This window comes from Varroa jacobsoni, unplaced genomic scaffold, assembly GCF_002532875.2.
Source record: "Varroa jacobsoni isolate VJ856 unplaced genomic scaffold, vjacob_1.0 scaffold_126, whole genome shotgun sequence".
Lineage (NCBI taxonomy): Eukaryota > Metazoa > Arthropoda > Arachnida > Mesostigmata > Varroidae > Varroa > Varroa jacobsoni.
Window position 1 is genome coordinate 291,161 of NW_019213028.1, and position 20,207 is coordinate 311,367.

At 43.2% G+C, this 20,207-nt stretch overlaps 1 protein-coding gene across 1 annotated transcript in view; it reads left to right on the forward strand.

The window, feature by feature from the left end:
- The window catches only part of LOC147753894 (lachesin-like), a 51,730-nt gene that overhangs the window by 29,191 nt on the left and 2,332 nt on the right, over positions 1-20,207 (forward strand). Inside the window, exons 2-3 of the mRNA XM_086971399.1 lie at positions 10,106-10,227; positions 19,812-20,019. Of these exons, the coding sequence (XP_086827525.1) occupies positions 10,106-10,227; positions 19,812-20,019 (330 nt within the window). The remainder of the gene's footprint in view (positions 1-10,105; positions 10,228-19,811; positions 20,020-20,207) is intronic.

Below are 20,207 nucleotides of genomic sequence, written 5' to 3' on the forward strand. Positions count from 1 at the left end.
ATCATCCGCGGTCACATTCGCTCGGCTACGAATACGGAAAGCATCAGAGGCAGTCTGATTGACCCAAGCGTTGGAACGGTTGGTCGGCTCTGGGCCTTCTCCTGCAGCGAGCGTGCAGCAGTTACTCAAAACAATGAAGGCAACTTAGAATGAGAACAATGCTTACTTGATGATGAAAATAAGCAGATCTCAATCATTGTATACAAATGTTACATGAGCTGCATTCGTTTGTCGTAATCTTGAATTGGCTATCGGACAGCGTTGTTGACTCACTTTGATATTCTGTATCATTCATTGGTGTTTGATACATAACGGACATCAGAAAAGGAAGCTTAATCCAGTTTTGAAACTTCTCAAAACCAATATACCGGTCATAATGCTGCCTATAAAGCTATGGAAATGACTCTTGAGTATAAAATATTACGGGAAAGTGTGGAATGAATACCCACGCTAGTCAAAGTTGCAGTATACTTTTTACACAGATTTGTCATCGACGACAAGAATGGATACCGCTAGGGCTGTATACGGCGTTTCCAAGAAGACTAAATTGATGAAATCATAGGATGGTTGAAGATTTTGCCAATGTTTATAGTCATTTAGAAAAAAACACTAGAAAAAAACTCGTCATACATTTAGGGTAGTTAGCCGTTCGTGTGTGCCGATTGTCGAGGACGGTGAAGCTTACCAAAAAGAGCTGAGAATACGATGTTGCCTGCCAGCAACGTCACCGCAAAGGGTGATTTGGTGGGCTTGTTCCAGCTGTCTTTGTTCCCGATATCTTGTTGCACCTTTGTTTCTCCACGAAACGGAAATCTGAAAGCCGCAATACATTGCGTAATTTTGAACCAAACATACGTTCATACGTTTTTTTTTCTAAGGGTAAAATCTTCGACTAGAATTAAGCTTTTTTTTAGTTTTTGACCAATCTACGTGTATAATAATTAGCCATGCTTGATACTTACTGCGAGTCTAATGTAAGTCGTTAGAGCGTGGTTAATTGATATGGGAACAATGGTGAAAATGTTATCGTTCTTTTACAAAAAGAAAAAGACACTCAAAATAAGCTAAACAGACAAATACTTCCGTAATCGTTTGTTGATTAAACATTAGGGAACCTATCAGGTACGGTTCAGATAGTAGTTAAGGAAAACATTTCTAAAATAGTAGATAAGAGAGTCGAGACCTAGAAGAAGGCGACAACGAGAATAAATCAAACTCCGTCTACATTAATTCTGCCCTAGGCTAGTTAAGGCCCTAGAATAAGTTACAAGTCTTTTTCTTCCGTAAATTTTAACCATGATGAGAAAAAATAGATACTGTGATCACCCTTTATTTAGCAGGATCGCAAATGTCCTTTGACAAAGCCAGCACAAATAGCGTAATATACAATGTTATAGTCATGTATAATAGTACGTTACGTTAGAATATAAACGATTGTTTTAATGGCACGAAATTAGTGTGTTTTTTGGTTATTTTGTCCGTTCATACTGTTCGATATTAGTAAACCTTCGCAAGAATATGGGAGCTTGAAATGCTCAGATGTTCATTTACTTGTTCTTTAATTACGCAGTGAAACAGAAAAAAAGATCCATACCAAGACGATGTTAAACTGTAATTTATATTCAAAGCATATCTGTTGCTATTCAAAGCAGCATTTGCTATATGTGGATATTTCACCTTTCATCTTTTTCTTGGAACTATGCGAGCTTCAGGTAGTCTCTAATATATTGGTTATAGAGACGACATTGCCTTTCAGGTAACTTTGTTTAAAATATATAGATTACGTCTACTTTATCTTAAATAATGTAACATTCATGGGTCTATATAGATTGTGTATCTACAAGTTAAACGGAAACAAAGGTCATAAAGTGATATATATAGACATATAGACATAAAATGAAAATTACAATGGTACATTTGTTGAAGCGGAACATTATTAGAAAGACTAGCGTCGTTTACCGGCTGAGAAATGGCGGAAACTTCTATGCCAACAACATTCTCAAAGCATCAATATGGTAATTCATTTGCTTGAAACAAAAATATGTCTCAATAAATTGATTACTTTTTCAGAGTACAACTCACAAACTAAAACCTTTGCAGAGTTATGCCAGTTTGGAGGTTCGCTAACTCCTTAGTGCATTAATCTCTATCTTCGGGCGTCTAAATGCAAATGTTTCATTGTTATCTTTCTGGACCCACATTTTTACTCTCAATGCTGCCGTAGTCTACCCTATTTCCGTTGGGGCGCTCCATTGCTAGTTAACCTCGTACGCTCTACTAACAAGTCGTCGGCTTCGGGGCGTTTTCCAGTCGCTTCTTGAGGTTCGCTCTCCTCAGCTCTATCGTTTAGGCCAAGACCATTGTTACGCTCTGTCAGCCTGTGAGAGCAGACCCAGTTGCCACCGCCATTGCTCAAGCGATCCGTGCTCATGTGTGTGTACGCGCTTGTTGGTAGATGGTTGAGGAACATGACATGTGGCGTGCCGTAGAATGGGTGGAAGTCGCCGGCAAACCGAGAGGCAGTGTTCAAATTCCGCTGGCGGTGACGACGGCACGTGGGAATACAGCCGCTCGCAACGAGTTTCTCTGCCAACCCATGTACAGCGTTACCCTTCGAAACTAGAGTTCGCTGTTTTGCGTTGCGGCGGCAGGGCGGCATCGCTGACGGACGTAGCAGAGGTAATTCTTCCCAAGACGTCAGCACTTAAGCCTGCCTCAAGACTGCGCACGCAGACATTCAAACCCACCGACGAACGCTTTGTTTTAAAATCTGAGAAGGGGAGAAAAAAGCAAATGATAAGAGTGATGGCGTTTTGAAGCACACAGGACCAGCAGTTTTATGTTGATCTTCCAGTGGTCGATGGTTGTTGAAGACGCTGGTTGTCATCGATGTGGATACATCGCTTAAACGTATTGCGATAACTAAGCGCCCGGGTCCGACAGACAAAGAATACAGATCGTGCTCACTTTGGCTCTATGATCATTTTGCCAAATGATCAACAGCAGGGTGACGCAATGAAACGCCGATCGTTTCTTGTTCTCTAGCATCTTACTAGCCACTTACTGCTTTATGGATGCTATTCGATATAGCAAGATAGCGGTACATGAGGACATAGCTGTTGGACTCAATTAATGGGTATATATAATTTGAGCTCTGCCCTTCACATTCTCCAAAACATAAATGGAACATATATTAAACTATGGTACTATGGTAACCAGATTTGCTAATTCCGCTATAAATTAAATCGTTTGGAAAGAAAATGGTAAACGATGTTACTTATCTTAAAATGCGAGCGAATATCCGCTTGTGATAACAAAAAAACACTCGTCTCTCACTTTGTTTTTCTGCTTTCAGCTAAACAATCGAATTTAAACATACTGTTCCCAATGGAAAAACTCTCGTATTTTTATCGATCTCTCATATTCGGACTATCGTTTTTCTCTTACCTTGGTAATAACAGTACTAGTATTTGTCGTTGTCGTCACTGCTCACAACGGCTGATCGCGTCCGTTAGTCCTCCGATTCATAGGAAACGGGCAATCCTAGTCAAGTCGTTCAGAAAGCATCACTGGCGAGTGGCCTGGGTTTAGCTGTCGTTCCAGCAGTCGCTGCAGTGAAGCCTCGACATTCTTCTACGTCCATAACTTTTGATCATCGTTTTGCGCCGCACTGCTTCATCAAATCCTCCTAAACTGGTGCGACGTCTGATGTGGCTACGCCACCACACCGCTGCCACACAACGATAGAATAGAGAAAAAAGTCTGGGCGACAAGACGCTTCGTTACCCCAAGTCCCCGTCGGTCCCTCGCTCTTCCCTGTCATCCCCGTTGCTTTTCTGACCTTTTTTTCTTTCCCCATATTTTTTCTTCTTAGTTATCTTCTGCTACTCTTTCGTCCAGTTTTTCGTTGCCAGCCAGCTAGCTAGCTCCCCCGTACTATCGTCTCAACAGACGGTAAACGGGGAGGCCTTTCCCCTCTCGCTTGTGCGGAGGGCAGCCCTATGGTCCCTTTTTGCCCATCTCCAAGAGGGATTCTCATTGGTTTGCTTCTCCTCTCATATGTCATCTGAGAGTCGTCGTCGTAGTCGACGCTAGTCCTTCTGTCGCATTCAATCACAGCCTTCCTACTCGCTCGTCGTTGGTACGGTCCGGCATTAGGCATTCAGACCTACTGGACGACCAGCGTCGGTCTAGTTATTCGTGCGTCTGTGTGCCACTTCTTGTGCTCGCTTGGTTAAGACCCTACTTCTTCCCAGATCGCAGTAGAGGCTTTCCCAATACTCGTTCAATTTTCGACCTAAGGTTGTCTCAAGGAGGGATAGGGTCTGGGGGGAAAGCACGTCAGACCATTCTGTTACTACTACTACTACCACCACCACCATTTTCACCACTTCTACAGCTACCATTTGCACTTCAACGACGGCTTTCCCAGACAGATCATGCCGTTACTCATGCCTGTTCACTCTCCATCTACTTTGCTCTCACTTGCGCTCCATCTTCAACTCGCTCATGTTCCTGAAAGAATGTGCTGAACCACCATAATCCGCCCCGTTGCTCTTTCCCTCTGTTTCCAGTATCGTTGCACCACCCTTTTTGTAACTGTCTCTCACCATCCGAACTTCTTGACTCTAATTCCCTGTTGCTTTTTGATATTATCCTCTACTGCCACATTTGGTTATGTGGCCAGCCGATCTGCAAGCACACCATTTCTTTCGTTTCTAGTCGTCATTTCTTCCTGTGGCACAGACTGTCGTAACCCTGTTCTAAGGCTTTGTTTTAGGATCTGGCAGGCTGCATTAGAGCTAGGTACTGTCACGCGCCCGATCTCTTTTGTAATTGAGACGGAGCAAGGGTTGCCACTAGCGTCCGTGCTAGTGTGACACGCTCTATTCTATCTCATCTCGAGTGCGCACCAAGTGTAAGGAAATTTAACGGCTCAACTTCGTCTGCAGACCATTAAGCCTCCGAGAAGCGCTTAGCAGGTCGCTAAAATCCAATAACCAAAAGCGGTGGTGTCCGCCAAGAAGCCAGCATAAAAGAGCGATGTAAGAGCGGACGAGTGCCGGTCAGAACCATCTCCATGAGAAAGACAGGGGAAAGGTCAAGACAGCGGAGAATGCAAGGCCAGTACGAGAAAAGGCTATCGTCAGTTTCTGCTATGTTTGTTAGGCTGCGAATGTAATGTGAGACTACTGTCCCTAGCTGACGGGCGAGAGGGAATCTTAAACATTGCGTTATGTCTCTGCTTATCTAGAGTACCCGTAAGGGGAATTCGGGTTGTCTGGAATAACGGAGAGGGAACAAGAGACGCAGGACCTCACGCTTGTCGGAAAAGCTGCCTCCAGATCGAGAAAAACATGCTCCTTTTTTCTTGGATTTGCGCAAAACCAACCTTCAAGGGCAAGCAGCAGCAGCAGCAACAGGGAGCTGCAGGTTTTCATGATGATACTTCATTGCAGTGTGATCGCTGGCGGCTGACCGCCGATTCGGTGACACCGCACTCACTTAAAGGAGAGTTGCAGGATGCCCCCACAAAATAAATCACTAGTGTAATAAAGCCAATCCAATGACTTCTATCCCGTTTTCATTGTCCCTAAACTGTTTTCACTTGTCCTTCTCATGTTTGCTTGTTTCTTTACTACTGCTCTGGTGTGCCTCTGTTTGACCAAGTGTCACTTTTTTTTTTTATTTCCCCTCTCTCCCTTGTCGTCCTTAAATCCCCTTTTCGTCCCCCCAGCTTATCTATCTCACGCGTTCACATTCGTCGCGGACCCCATCACTTCTTGCCTTGCGGCAGCGATGATGATGGGAGCATCACGTGACGACGTCCCCACGAGGTGCCAGCCTGCGGCTCCCCTAGTGTCTTCCAGCGGTCCTCGTTTCTTCTTTAAACTAATTTTCCGCTCGATTTACGCGCACATATGCTGACCCAACCACCGTTCTGTTCAGCTTCGAGAAGGGAGGGTCACAAGCAGCGGCAGCATTAGAAGCGAAAGCGACCACTATCTGTTCATCGAACACTTACGGAGCCATGGATCCTAACCCGTTCATCCGTCTCTATCCTTTCCCACCGAAATAGAACGCCAAAGGACACGTTCATTCAGTCACGGGGCGACGATAACGACTGTGATATCGCTCACAAGTAGAAATGCAATAAAACATTAGAGTAGACAACATAAACATATTTTTTCTAAAAAAATATGGTGCAATCATAGTAATGATGTACTCAGAATTTTCAACTCATCTTTAAGAGCATTTTTCGGAGTATTTTTGAGACCTTTTCTTAGCGGAAAATTAATACAATTTTATCTATCACATAACACCGACAGGATGGGTATCTCGAACAGTAATTATTTATTATCACAGATATATGTGATGTTTTCGTGATAGATATAAGTTCCAGCAAGCAGGTCCTAAGATCATTTCGACGGACCATTTGTCCACACTGTAATATTTAGCGCATCAGGCCTATTTTCACCTTGTGCCTGAGTTAATGCGATGATGTAACAAAGTTGTAACTTATGAGATGCTGTTGTAACCATAGTTAGCAGTTACATGTTAATTGATCAAGATCAAATATTTCATATGTGCGGTTGGCTTCTGCGGTTCAATAGCTTCGAGGTATCAAAGATGTGTTCTCCACTAAAGGCCTATTTTCGATGCCAGCGAGAAGGCCAGCCGGCCGAGTGGCTGAGACGCATATATATATATGTGGAAGGCATCGTCTTATATTGTACGTAATACTGGCGCCTCCTCTGCGCGTTCGGTTAATTCTAAGGATCATAGTCATTGTTGCAGCTTTCTCTACTGTTGCCTACAGGTTTAGGAAGTTCGCAAAGGTCAACGATATAAGTCAGGTTGTGTTGCATGTCACGATAGTGTTTTTTGCTTTCGGGATGATAGTATTCGCTAGAAAGGCCGCATTAGAAAGTTACGTAGGATATAGTTCCTTGATTAAGTATAATCGTATGTTAATTTAACAAGACAACGAAATTGAAAAATATATAATAGCTAGCAAATAAGTCACTTATAATAATTAATAATAATAATAACACATAATAAATTAAACCTGCTTCACTAAACTAGATGTATGTTTGCGGGTGACATGCATGAAGCTATTCCGGCAATATTCTTAGCTTCATATAGGGAGCGGTGCTGTTAGAAAGGAATAAAAACAAGTATTTTACGTGAATATGAAACAATGTGTACAAATGTATTACAATATTTATTCAAACTTCATGCAAATACGCAAAAAAATCATCAAGGTCTATAAAAATAATGGAAAAAAAAACAATTGTTTATCAGAAATCATCGATATCAAATACCCAAAGCCATTATCTCAGCGCTCACATTATATAGTGAAAATCAGTCTTGTGCATATGTAATGTTTGTTACTGTAATTGTAATAATCATTGATAAGATGATATGTTGTTTCTTTTAATAGTTCTCATGAAATCGTTTGTTTGCCGCATTTTTCCGTCGCATTTCGCAGTCAGAGGACAACAGAAGGAGAATGAAGGAAACGTCCCGTCTATAGTTCTTTTATTCCACCAGTTATCGGGGAAATTAATAAGCACTCGTACTACTAGCACTGCGAAAGTATGGGGGCATGGGGTAGACACACTCAAGAGAAGCACTCTACGAGATGCTGTGGGGATAGAATAAAGAAACGGTCCGAGTTAGGGACCAAAGTCGAGATCTTATCAAGGCCAGCTGGGTGGCCTCTTCTACCAGCTTTCGTTTTTAAGAAGCTGGAAACAACAACAACAACAACAGGGAAAAGGACACAGTCAGCACCACTTAAGGGTACAAGTGGAAAGCGGATAGCGAAAGCTAACCCCGTGGGGGTTAAAGACAACAATCCGGTAGGGCTGATGTATGTGTATGCAGCGTAGAGGTCCGTTCGGTGTAGTGGATACAATGCGCAGCACACATACGCTTTGATTGAAATTAGAATATAACCTTGAAAAATAGGTTTTGATACGAACCCCAGCTTAGAAATATTCTGCTCAGAGGTAACGAAATGAAAAGAAAAAAAAGATATACCCTAACCATAAGGACAATAGTGGCAATACACGTTTCTTAAAAGCCGGCTAAATGGTTTTATATTATCATTAATAAGAACACACTCATTCAGATAAAAGAAATGTACAATGTAAATTCAGCCACTCCTCATGTTCTGTCTATGAACTAGAGCGGAAAATTCTCCTCGTGTTTTTTTTGTTGTTGGCATAGATAAAAATTGCCAGCTTTCACTATGTGCTTGCTGGAGGCTGGCAAAGAAACTGATATAACTGAGAGAAGATAGGTGGGCAGTGGGAGATAGGGGGCGGGTGTGAAAACGGAAGTTACACGAAACTTTGCTATGTCCGGATCGCTGCTGCCGCTGTTGTTGTTGTTGCTGCCGACCTAGTGACTAAGTGTATCATTCACTGTACGAGAAGCTGGACGGCGGACGTACGAAAATCAGAGAGAGGGTTGTTGCTATTGCCGCCATCTATCGCGAGTTTAATCGCTGGTTGGGAAAAGCGTTCTTTCCTTTAGTCGATAGCGCGTAGAAAAAGTGAGAAAAGCGGGCACTTATTAAGTCAAGTCAAGGGTGAAATTCGCTGGCATCACTCGTCTGACGTGATGGTAGCAGTGGTGGCATGTGGCGACATTGAGAACGCCAACGAACGACAGTCTTTTCCGCTAACGTGAGGACGATACACGCCACGCGTTGCCATAGTAATGTGCATAGGCAAAGATGGCGCAGAGGGAAATGGAAGAATCATGGTTGAACAGAGGTCACATGTTACAGGGGCTGGTGTGCATACTCTTCTAGATGAAATGGCCTTTGCCAAGCTGTTGGCGCGGCAATTTTTACAAGGACCGTTGGTCGGTATTACATATTATGTATCGTACTACATGTGCATGATAAAATAGGCAGGGCAAGATGGGATGTGCGACAACGAATTGCTCATAGCGTCGGGGTAGCTGTGGCGACGCTGGTGGCCAACCAACGCGATACGCCAACGCATACGGCCTGATAGAAACAGTATTTCTGCGACAACTATCATATCACTTTATCTTTTCTTGCTCCATCCATAGTGTAATTTCGCTTGACGTCGTTGTGAAACAGTTGGGCACTACAGTTATTTGTACGTAGTAGACTCTCGCATCAAGCGATATGCATAAACCTCGCAGAGAGAGCTCACATCATGGGAACTATGCCTTGTTGTTTCTGGGTGGCCCATATCGCTAGATGTTTGCGACAGTCGACGCGAACGAGCAGCGTCAATAGACGCGTATGTCGTTCTCCTATCTGAAAGGAAACATTGAACAGCAAAAACCCTACATACGAATAGACTTTATTCTAATAAAGATGACTGTAAATGGCCAGTTAAATTAAATGCGATATATGTGTTCCTCGCACAAAACGGTTTCTATCTGCGTTGGCTTACAGTTGCGTCGGACGCGGTCCCAATACAGAGAACCCTTTGTATGTGTAAATAAGTGTAAACAAACATGGAGAAAAACACTGCAATTTACATTGGACTCTCCCTTCGGATGAAGTAGAACGATGCGGTTTTCCAAGGGCTGAACCGCCTAATGTACTGTAGCTAGCTCGAGCCATTATTATTTCCTTAATTAACCTTACTGGAATGGCTTTTTTTTTGTTTCTTGTTAGCTAGAGCATCCATCATTTGAAATAGATGGTCCATTTTCTTAGAGTCTTCGTTTAACTTAAGTATAGTTCTTAGATTTACTTAAGTATAGTTTTTTAAGTGACTTTTTTTGCTACGGCTGCGCAGGGGATCGTTTTGGCAATTGTTATCGGAATCAGGCAATTCTATTACTCGGCTTATACTACATTATGCTTGAAAACAATTGTTTTCGTGCTTTTATTATAATTTCGTCAGATTTACCAAGACGGACACACGACTATCAATGGTATGCGTACACAGAGGTAGTAGTATCTGCTCAGACCCTGTCACATGTTTCATAGATATGATTTAGCAATTAGGGTCATTGGTACTCGGTGATTTCGAGTAGAAATCATGCGATTATTTCGTTCCATTATCTACTAATATTATGCGTGTAAACTTGATTATCTATATTACAGAGCTTTCGTCGCAGTCGTATACACCAAAGCCACGATTTGTCGGTTCCGTAAAAAATCGCACGGCGGCGCTCGGCAGGGAAGCTTCATTGGAGTGCAGCGTAGAGAATCTCGGAAATTACAAGGTAATTCGGAGTAACGGAAGTCGTTACACTCACCCCTTGCTACAGGCTTTACTCAATGGGTAGCAAAGACTGATTGGCAACAAAACCTAATAGTGTGTTAAAGGAAGTACCGTCTGGCTTTAAATAAGTACGATATGTATATCGCTGTACAGTTAAAAACAAAGATCGTCATTTAGGCTCTTCGTGATGAAGGAACATAATTGTCGAATCGGGTTGAAATAAAAAAATGTCTCAATTTAATAGCGTCCGTCAATATATCGATACGAATACGATAAAGTATTATTAGTTGTATTATGGGTTCAAGATATTTAAGTTAAAATAAGAATCTGTAAACGCACATTCGCCGTATGCATACAAACCTTTACATTAATATGCTTTCATACGTGCATGGTCCTTACATGTAATCCTTGCATAAAATCTAGACAACATTCGGTCCACCGAACGTATACAGGGAACAACAGATTTCATCAACCCGGGCCATGTCCGCTTTCGCCCAAGTTTCCAATATCCATCTCAACCTCTTGTGGCTTTTGAGTTCCTACTGTCGTTAGTGACAGTGATCTTTAGAATTATCACCAGTGTCTGCGTTCTCTTTTTCGACACTGTCCTTCTTCAGATTTGTTCCATACTCTTGGCCTTCGAGACTACTTATCCCGCGCACTCTTTCGCCGCTTCTCAATTTCCCCAATAGAGCGACGTGAGAAATGTGCGATAGAGAATGTAGGGGAGAAAAACGCTGACAACGAACCAGCGAGCGTAGATATAATATAAAGAAAGGAACGCAAACCTTCTTTTGCCATCATTTGCAATCATCACCACCGCCTTCTTATCGGCGCCTTACCAAACTCGTTTTTATCATGAACGGTAACGATGTAGAGGCATGTCTTTATCGTCCGTCGATCACTTGGTTGTACACAGGGACCATTTTCTCAGCGTTGTCTAGCATCAGTTCTCATTTGCTGCGCGGGCTGAAACCACGTTTTGCGTTTATCCTTGTCTGCTTTTGACCGCTCGCCACAATGGTTTGACGAAGAGCAGAAAGGGCTAACAGCCAACTACAAATTTGCAGCTCCACGTTTTTGATCCTATTCGGGTGACTTTGACAACCGGAGAGCCTTTCTTTTTACCCACGGCGACATTGCTCTAAGTATACTGCGTCAGTCCAGAACAAGAGGTTGTGGTCTTCGGCCCCTAGTTGCCGCTCTGTTCTTCACTTCACATCCAGGTTCCGCCGGCTACGAATTACGGGCCGCACCATATTGAAAACCATGTCATTGAAGGTAATGTCCAAGGAATGTGTATGAAAAGGAGGGAATACCTGAGATTCTAAGAAATACTGCCATTTTCAAGTCCCAATCGATGGTGACGATGACCTGGCATGGCTTTTCCAGGTTAGCAAAGGCTTCCGACGAAAAAGAAGGCGCCTCGTTATAAAGTCTAGGCGTATTAAAGGAAACGCTGTTACTCCTTATACCCTCAACGTTTGGCCTCACATTTGCTGAGCGGTCGGGAACAACCTTGACGGTGAAGCTCCTCAATAGATTGCTTCGGTTTGTGCAAATGGTAATGACAAGCATATACCAGAAGCTAGTTGTGGAAAGAATGCACAAACACACAGGGAGCCTTACTGCGCGGAAATGATAGTAACGGGACACTTCTTAAGCTGGCCCACGATTCCTTTTTTCTATTTTGTTTCTCTCTTTTCGTTTGTCTGACCGCATTACTTCTTGTACTCTTATTCAGTCTTTGTCTTTTTTTGTGTGTGTGTGTGTGTTGGCAAGACGCGTGTCCCTCTGTCCGGTGATGGCATTTACATTGGCACTTGTCGCCTGCGTTATGTTCTGCTCAGGTTGTTGTCTTCGTCGAGATCCAGCTCGGTCGGCGTCATGCGTTCGCGTTCGACGCGCGCCCAACCAAACAGACGACAAATGAACCGACGACGGCTAAGGTTACTTCTTGGCGTGCCACCTTTCGTCCTCTCCCGCCCTCTCCCTCTCGTTTTCGCCCCAGTTCTCTACGCTCTTTACAGCCGGAGATCTTCACCATAGGGGGTAGGTGCCGCCGCTGCTCCTGCTGTTGTGGCTCCGATAGTCAGCCGCCAGCAGCTACATAGATCTTTTTGCCGCAGAGTCTTATTCGATTCTCGTTGCACTGCTCTTGTTGCTGCGGCGCCATCTTTGAGCCGACGGCCAGGCGCGGCGCATCGCGTTGGTGGTAGCAGACCAGCCCACCGGCGATCTCTAGCCGGCGTATGTTTTCCCCCTTCGTGTGTTTGTATGTGTGAGTGTGATCGCGCATGTGGTATGTTCCACTGAGTGTCTCTATCGAGGTATGTGTATGTACTTCTCCTTTTCTCTCCGTGTGTCTGTGCGCACGTCTGTCTCTCTGGCCGTCTGTCTATGTGAGTGTAGTATATAATTTAAAGATTCGATAAGAAAGGAAATCAATGCCGATGCTGTCCGACGCTGCCTTCTTCGTTGGCTCCAGCTTTACGAACAGCAGCAGCTAGGAACAGCAGTAGTAGATCCACAATGCAAGACAGTCAACGTATGGGACTGGGAACTTTTGGGCTTAGAGGGGCATTCCTGGGGCGCGCTCATGAGGGTGAGCCGGAGGAGTTCAAACATCATGTTCGATTTCTGCCGCTCTGCGTACCGCGACTACTGCCTCTGCTACCACTCGTCTTATCGCATGGCAAAGAGCAAGCGAAGAAAAAGGACTTCTCTATGTTGGCCAGGCGGTCGGTCCTTCTAGAGGCAGAATTTGCAGCAGTGGCCCCGATCGCGCAATGTGTGTGGCCACAGGCCTAGAAGCTGCAGATCTCAACTGATAGTGTGGTGTGGTAGAAGCAAAAAGCTCGAAGCAAACCAAGGTTTCTTCTTCTTCGCTATAGCGTTTTTTTGGCGGCTCCTGTGCCTTCTTAGCACATCGGCCCTTGCGCCTGTGGACTTTTCTCCAGCCACATGACGAGTGTGGACATTCGAAGCTTTCACTAGTGCACGCTTGGCCCCACTTGGCCGTAGGTGCGCAGCTACAATGAACATCACTCCGGTTATGTAGAAGGAGAACCTTCATGTGTGAATAAGCAGTACGAGGTGATGAAAAAAGTAAACCGGCCATCATGTGGGCCTGGCGAGGTCTGGCAGCCAGAAGGGGCCTCGCAAGGGATTTCATTTCGACCTTGGTGTTGGTATTTACGCACACCGTGGATCGCATGTGATATGCAGTTCGCGTGCATCACCCGGCCGCGTTGACTCACTGGCTAATCCTCCGCTTCGTCTCAGTCCTTTCTAAATAGCCTGTTAAACGGAAACAAAGCAATTTACACTGTCGCCGACCGACCCAGAAACAAATAATTAAGATTTGGCCCGTTTCTATAGACATATAGGAAAAACTTAAGTAACTTCATTAACTACGTAACTGCTTATGAAGATTCGTATATTTTAATGAGAAAAACATTTATGGAATTATACCGCATACGAGATAAATAGCGTAATTGGTTTGTACTGAATTGCGCAAGCGCGAACAGACTGTGCAAAATCGCTTTTGCCAGCGATAATTCACGTGCTTCCATGCAGAAGTATGTGCTGCACGCGCTAAACCACCTTGCAGCAACGGTTTCAGACCAGGTTTAAAACGATTACCGTGGAAAAAATTGCGACAAATGTAAAGTTCTTGAATAGTATGGATTCTCTAATCATTTCAATTAAAGCACATTTAGGTCACATAAGGCCAGGTGAAACATATTCGCTGGTAATTACCTGTGCTATTCTAATTTTCCCCAATCGTCGGATTTCCTTCCATGTCAAAACGTTGTTATTACGTTCGATGTAAACAATTTCAGCGGCCACTGCGTAGATTACTGTTGAGTACAACAAATAACTTATTTGTTACATCCACATTTTCTTGTTCATTGAACATCCAAATATCTGTAACCCCATGGAGCTAGTTTTTCGGTTTCAGCATAACAGATCTTCTAGGAACACCAGATCTTGAATTGGCCTTAAGCATACATTGGTTGCGGACTTTATCAAAGTACCTCAATGTGCCTTTTCAAGTAATACATTGTATACAATGTATTTGGATTACTAGCTGCAACTATGCGAGGAAAAGACGGATAAAAATATCCGAAATCCCAGTAAACACAGTATAAACTAGATTGTGGTTATCGGAGTAACAACAACTGCACATCTTCGTATCGAGATCGACCTATTGTTGCACTTTCACAGCGACTTTAATTGAGGATCGCTGAAGCTCGTTTTGATCCAAAAAACAGCAGGTACCATGTAGCTTCAAGTAACCGGCATACTGTTTATACACAATACCCTTAACGAGTTGATTTTTTTCACTAAATTGTGATGATGAACATGATCCTTGCGGCCCCCTCTGAACAACGACCCAGCCGACTGATCTTATGTCGCCTTGATTTCGTCACTCTTCTGTCAGTTAATAGCTACACGGCCAGGTTATAATTTTACCTTCACTCCAAAATTATATAGTTCTAATATTGGCTGTCAATGAGAATTTCCACTAGTCCAAGTCTTAGAGAAATGGAGATATACGCAATGTAGACGATATACTTAGCTTACGTCGCAATTTCGTTTATCTAACTATTGAATATTATTTACGGTTAGTAAGGACGTAATTATTCATAATCTAATAGTTTTTTCAGGGTGCTGAATATATGATTAGCAACGAACTTTTCGAACGTGAGGCGCGCAATCTGCAACATCAATTTTAGAGCTTTTTTTCAACATAGGCGTCACAAAAGAAAAAAAAAAAAAAGAAAGCAGTAGGGTATAAAAGCCGCTTGACAACCATGACCAAGATCATTTCTATGGAGCTCAGTTGACACGAAAAACAAGCTTTCTGTTTACCATTAAAGCAACTTCATTAGAGATTAAACTACATTAAGGCGCAAGTAATCTGACTTTATTAACAATAGACTTAGCCTGTGCGCTAGCCAATTAATAATAAATTCTATATCACCGAATTCAGTGCCAAAGTTTTATGGATATAAATGAAGAATTTTTCAGTAAGCGTCATTGAACGTCTCAGTCCTTAATGTATCATTAAACACAAGCTACCCACTGAATCGAGGGGCATCTTTGAATTGGCTTATAAACAAATTTAAAGGGCATCTTTCTTTGAGCTTCGAAAAGCAAAAGCGATCCTTTAGAGATTCGAAATCGTACTGACACTATTTTCAGGCTCACTTGTGTGTCCTTAAAAGCATGCTTGTCAATGTGGGCCGAACGTCAGAGAAAATCAAAACACGAGCGTGTCGTGTCTCCCTTCCTACAGACGCTTACCGAAAATGCAGAAGCAATCAAACTAATTGTAAGTCGCTCGGCTATTATGCGAACGTTCGTCGCGTATTGCGTCGAGCGGTCACATAAAGAAAAAGGACCGCATATGCGTGGTCCCTGCAGGTAGGAGGGCGTCTCTGTATCTATTGACTTGGGGTTTGGGGAGGACAACCCAACTACTTCTATGGTCGAACTGTCTTATGGACGCAAGCCGTCTAGCCTAGGCATCCAGTGACGTTGCAGAAGCGTGAGGCGTAAATGACACAGTCACGGTATTCTATGTGGAAGGTGATACTACTTCAAAAACGACAAAAGCAAAGTTTCCTCTTTTTCTAGTCGATTCGATATGTGGCAACGAAAAGAAGAAACGAGATAGATATGATCATGACACCGGACAGATGGCCCCCTGACGATGACGAGTACAACACTCAATAGAATCACAACCTCCCATTTGTGCACGATTACAACTTTGCTCTATTCGTCTCGCTTTTCTGCTTTCGCATGTATTTCCCCGCATGTAGAGATGGTATATGGGAAGGGGAAGAAGGTGGCATACGAACGACCACAGAAAGTGGGAATGGACAATCTTCGGACCGGCAAAAAACGAGAGTAGACAAGCCCAGACAGGCGCCGAGCAGACAAAAAAATCGAATATTTCCCACAAACTCACTGAGTTGACTCTTTGGCCTGTTTCGTCTACTGAAAAAAGAGCGCGCGCGCCATGGTTCAAGTCGGCAAGATGATACGCTTTACCTCAAAAGGACAAACTGAAGACGAGGTGTTGGTAATGCTGCTCTGAATGTATGGATAGCGCCACGATGGATGGAGGATACAAATTGAAAGTTGTGAAAGCAAACCCCTATTAGATAGGCAGGTAGCTCTATATAGGGCACACAGACATAACGTATCTATTGGAGAACCCTGTTAGGAGTACATACTTGTCATATATATAATAGCGTTAGAACCGAATCAGGTAATTTCTGATAGAAAACACTGACAGGTGCCGTTAATACGTAAGCATGTCTATGAAAAGGTCAAGACATTTTGATACCTCGATTCTTTTTTCATGTGACATATTTTCTAAACGCAACTTCGACATTGTCAAAGCTCTACATCTCGATAGAACCGCAAAGGAGTTCCGAAGTTCGACACTGTATCCTTCAATCAGTTCACAAAAACCAGGTTTATAATAAGCCAGCCTGTGAATTTCGTAGGCGAAACCTAAGTGTCTAAATTAGAACCATATTTTTTTCAAGGACAGATTTTAAATTCCCTTGATGAACACAGTCGATGAATATAAAAGTGTTGGTTGTTTAAGACACTAATAAAAACCCGCATCCTTTTATTGCACGTTACAAGATAAGGTGCTCTAACAAGAAGTACACCGAATGAAAAGAAAGCTCGCTTCGAAGCACAGCTACGTCCGGCTTAACCTTACTCATTTGAGATAGAACTAGCAGTTAAGCCTATTGCTCTCTTTCTACCTTGATTTTGTAGCGTTTCAGCCGGTCAATGGATTGCGTTGCGTGCGTCATTTTAAACCCTATTTGATTTGGAGCAGTTTGCAGATCTGTTTCGGTTTCCTAATCAATTTACTTTTCAGCGAAACAATTTTTGATATGAGTGCTAACGTGTACCCGAAATCGAGGCTAAGGAATTGCTCATTGTACTATCTACCTGCTCTAACCCAAACCCGAACGAATAGGTAATAAATACAGCACCTTTATAATTCTTCTTTTAGGAATAGGATTTGTAGAGTTGTAGCTGGCTGTATGAAATGCTTTACGGACTATGGAAGGAGAGATCTCCGGCTATATAGGCATCGAAACTGTGGCATGTATATCTAACATGTTGCTACAACTATAAAATAACTTACTAGCAATGTTTGTTCTAATTATACAACCTGTATGCTCAGTTCCTAGTAATTGCCTCTTGCCAGCGTTTCTACCTTTTATAAGCAATTTGTCTGTTAGAAATAGGTTCCACTAGAGACCTCAAAGGGCAACAGATATCTCAAATCGTAGAGTCGAAGCTAGCCAAGAACAACTGGGTGGAAAGAGCAGCAAAAGTGCGGCATCTAAGTGCAAAGTTACCAGGCTTACTGTCGGCATGTCTCCGCGTGTGGCATATGCTGTACAGCTTATGGCATCTGTGCTCCCGACAATTGCTCCTCTGACCCTGGACGACGCTGGCGACAAGAACGGTTAAAACTTCAGAAAGCATCAATGGCGTTAACCGGAACCCCTAATAGCTTCGGCTTGAGGTAGCACTGGTGCTGCAGTGGCCTCTGCACTATTTCACAGGTTTCAGTTTCGTTCGAAGCGGGTAAAGCCGCAGCTTCCGCTTACTTCCTTTCTTTGTACACACATAACTACATCTACGTTATGCTGCGTAAAGAATACATACTAAATATGAAAGGATAACGGTCGTGCTGACTGCCTGAGCCAGCAACATGCCGTATGGAGCAGGGTAACGATGTATTAGTCGTGGTAGTTGTAGAAGGAAAGGATAAACCTGAAAAATAAGTTATGACGAGGAGAGAGGGAATACACGGCCGGAACATGGAGCAGCTTAGCTGTAGTTGCTTCTCAGAAACAAGAAAACTCCGTATGTTGAAGGAATCCATGCCAGAGGTTACAGAAACGGCGTAGAAGACCAAAGAGAGAAATTAGGGAAAAACGACAACAACGACATCAACTTAAAACCTGTAGTGGGCGTTTCTAAGATACACAGCGCGCTGCGCCCCTCCACCAGTTGAGGTGCACCGCAATGCGTTGGACCAGAGGAAAAACTCTTGGTGGAAACGGCAATAACGACCAGTCGTGGCAGATGATGCTTCGTGCCGCCGAAGACAATAGGACTTCCCTTCGTTAAGTGGCAAGTAACATTGGCCCGTCTGGTCGTTGCTCATGGCGTCAATCAACGCTTGCGGGATCCGCACACGAACCCGTAAATAGAACCCCACCATCAGTCCCACGACAGAGAAAACAACAAAACTGAATTGGCCGTTGAGGTGGCTGCGGGCGTCCGGGCAACTTCTTGTTTGCCACCTTATGATCACAACGGTCATTGCCGGTACTCTATGGGCGGTGATGGTGTTGTTGATGGCCATGGGAGAGGAGCCGTATCTCGAAGTCTATCTATGAAGAACTGCGGCACGAGCCACAGGGTGAGCGAGGCCGAAAAAAAAACACAATTATGAAAGGGGCACTTGGAAGTTTGTACTGCCGTAGATATAGCCCTGGATGTTGCTGCTGTTAGGCTTGCGCTTAGCTTGTGCCTAGGTGGCGGATACTAAACGCAGGCTAGGTTACAGACGGAACACGAACGCATCATCCGCTTACCATGATAACAACTAAGGCTAAAAACAAGAGTTAGATAGTTAAGGAAACGGAGCCTCACCTGTGTAGGACGCAAATGAATGGAAAGAGGTGTTGCTGGAAACGATTCTTTCATTATGAGTCTCTTTATTACCTGTTTGTTATGCCAATTTAGATAAAAGGCTCGAACTGAGGATTTGCCCTCGCCGATAATCAAGGAAAGCTTATAAAATCCGAGAGAAGAAATACGAGACAGGGTCAAAGCTATACAGGTTATTTAACGACCATCTGACTTGATAGAAGTCCCAAAAAACAACGAACTAAATACGAAAATATAGATATGCTAGATAGAACGGTCATTAATAAATGGCTCATCCATGTGGCCTTTCATCAGACACGGGTACAATCTCTTACTAGCTTCCTGTATGAGGGATCTTTTAAGAGGTCGTACTCTAGATAACTGCGTACAAGTCTAAAGCATACCCAAACCTGCGATCGAACTCACCGTCTGACTACATCGTTAAAATAATCTCATGGGAATGATGTTGAAGTGATTATTACGAAGGTGCACACACATAATGGGACCAAACGTGCCCACATGCCTTCATCAGTAAACAAGGCAAAGCCCAGCTGATTAGTGTATTCAATGGTATAAATAGTAAAAAGTTTTAATAATGGAAATTCGCGCTTTTTCAACATGATGATATAAATCGGAGAGTTAGTCCCAAAACTTATTAGTAACTTTAATAGTTTGATTTCGAAGCAGATGAAGAATCGTTTGTTCTAACGAATCGACGCTGTCCGCAACCTACCGTTCATAAAAAAAATTTGTACCGACGAACCGTTTGGCTGTACTTAATTAAATTGTCCTCCGGAGTAAATTATAACCATTAAGAATAATATTATCTAGCTTTTAATTAAACAGGCCTGAACTTCTTCGCAATTTTTCCGACAGGTGACATGGATCAAGATGGACACCGAAACGCTATTGACGTTTCACACAACGATCATTGCTGGTGAAAACCGATTACGTGTATCTCACAACAACGCCCGCCAGTGGTACCTCCATATCAAGAATGTGCAATTGGCCGATAAGGGAGCGTACATGTGTCAGATTAATTCACAGCCAATGATTAATCAGGTTGGATACCTCGATGTTCTAAGTGAGTATCTTTTTATTTTTTACTGGTTAAAGCTTTACCCAGCCTAACCTAATACAGAAAGAATCAGTGTAATGGCTCTTTTCTAAACTCCAGCCAGAAACGGTGGAAGTGTGCACTTATGTCTCTACGAAAAATGGCTAGTAGTTGATGTATGATTGATTGTATAAATCACATGTGCCCTCTCTGAA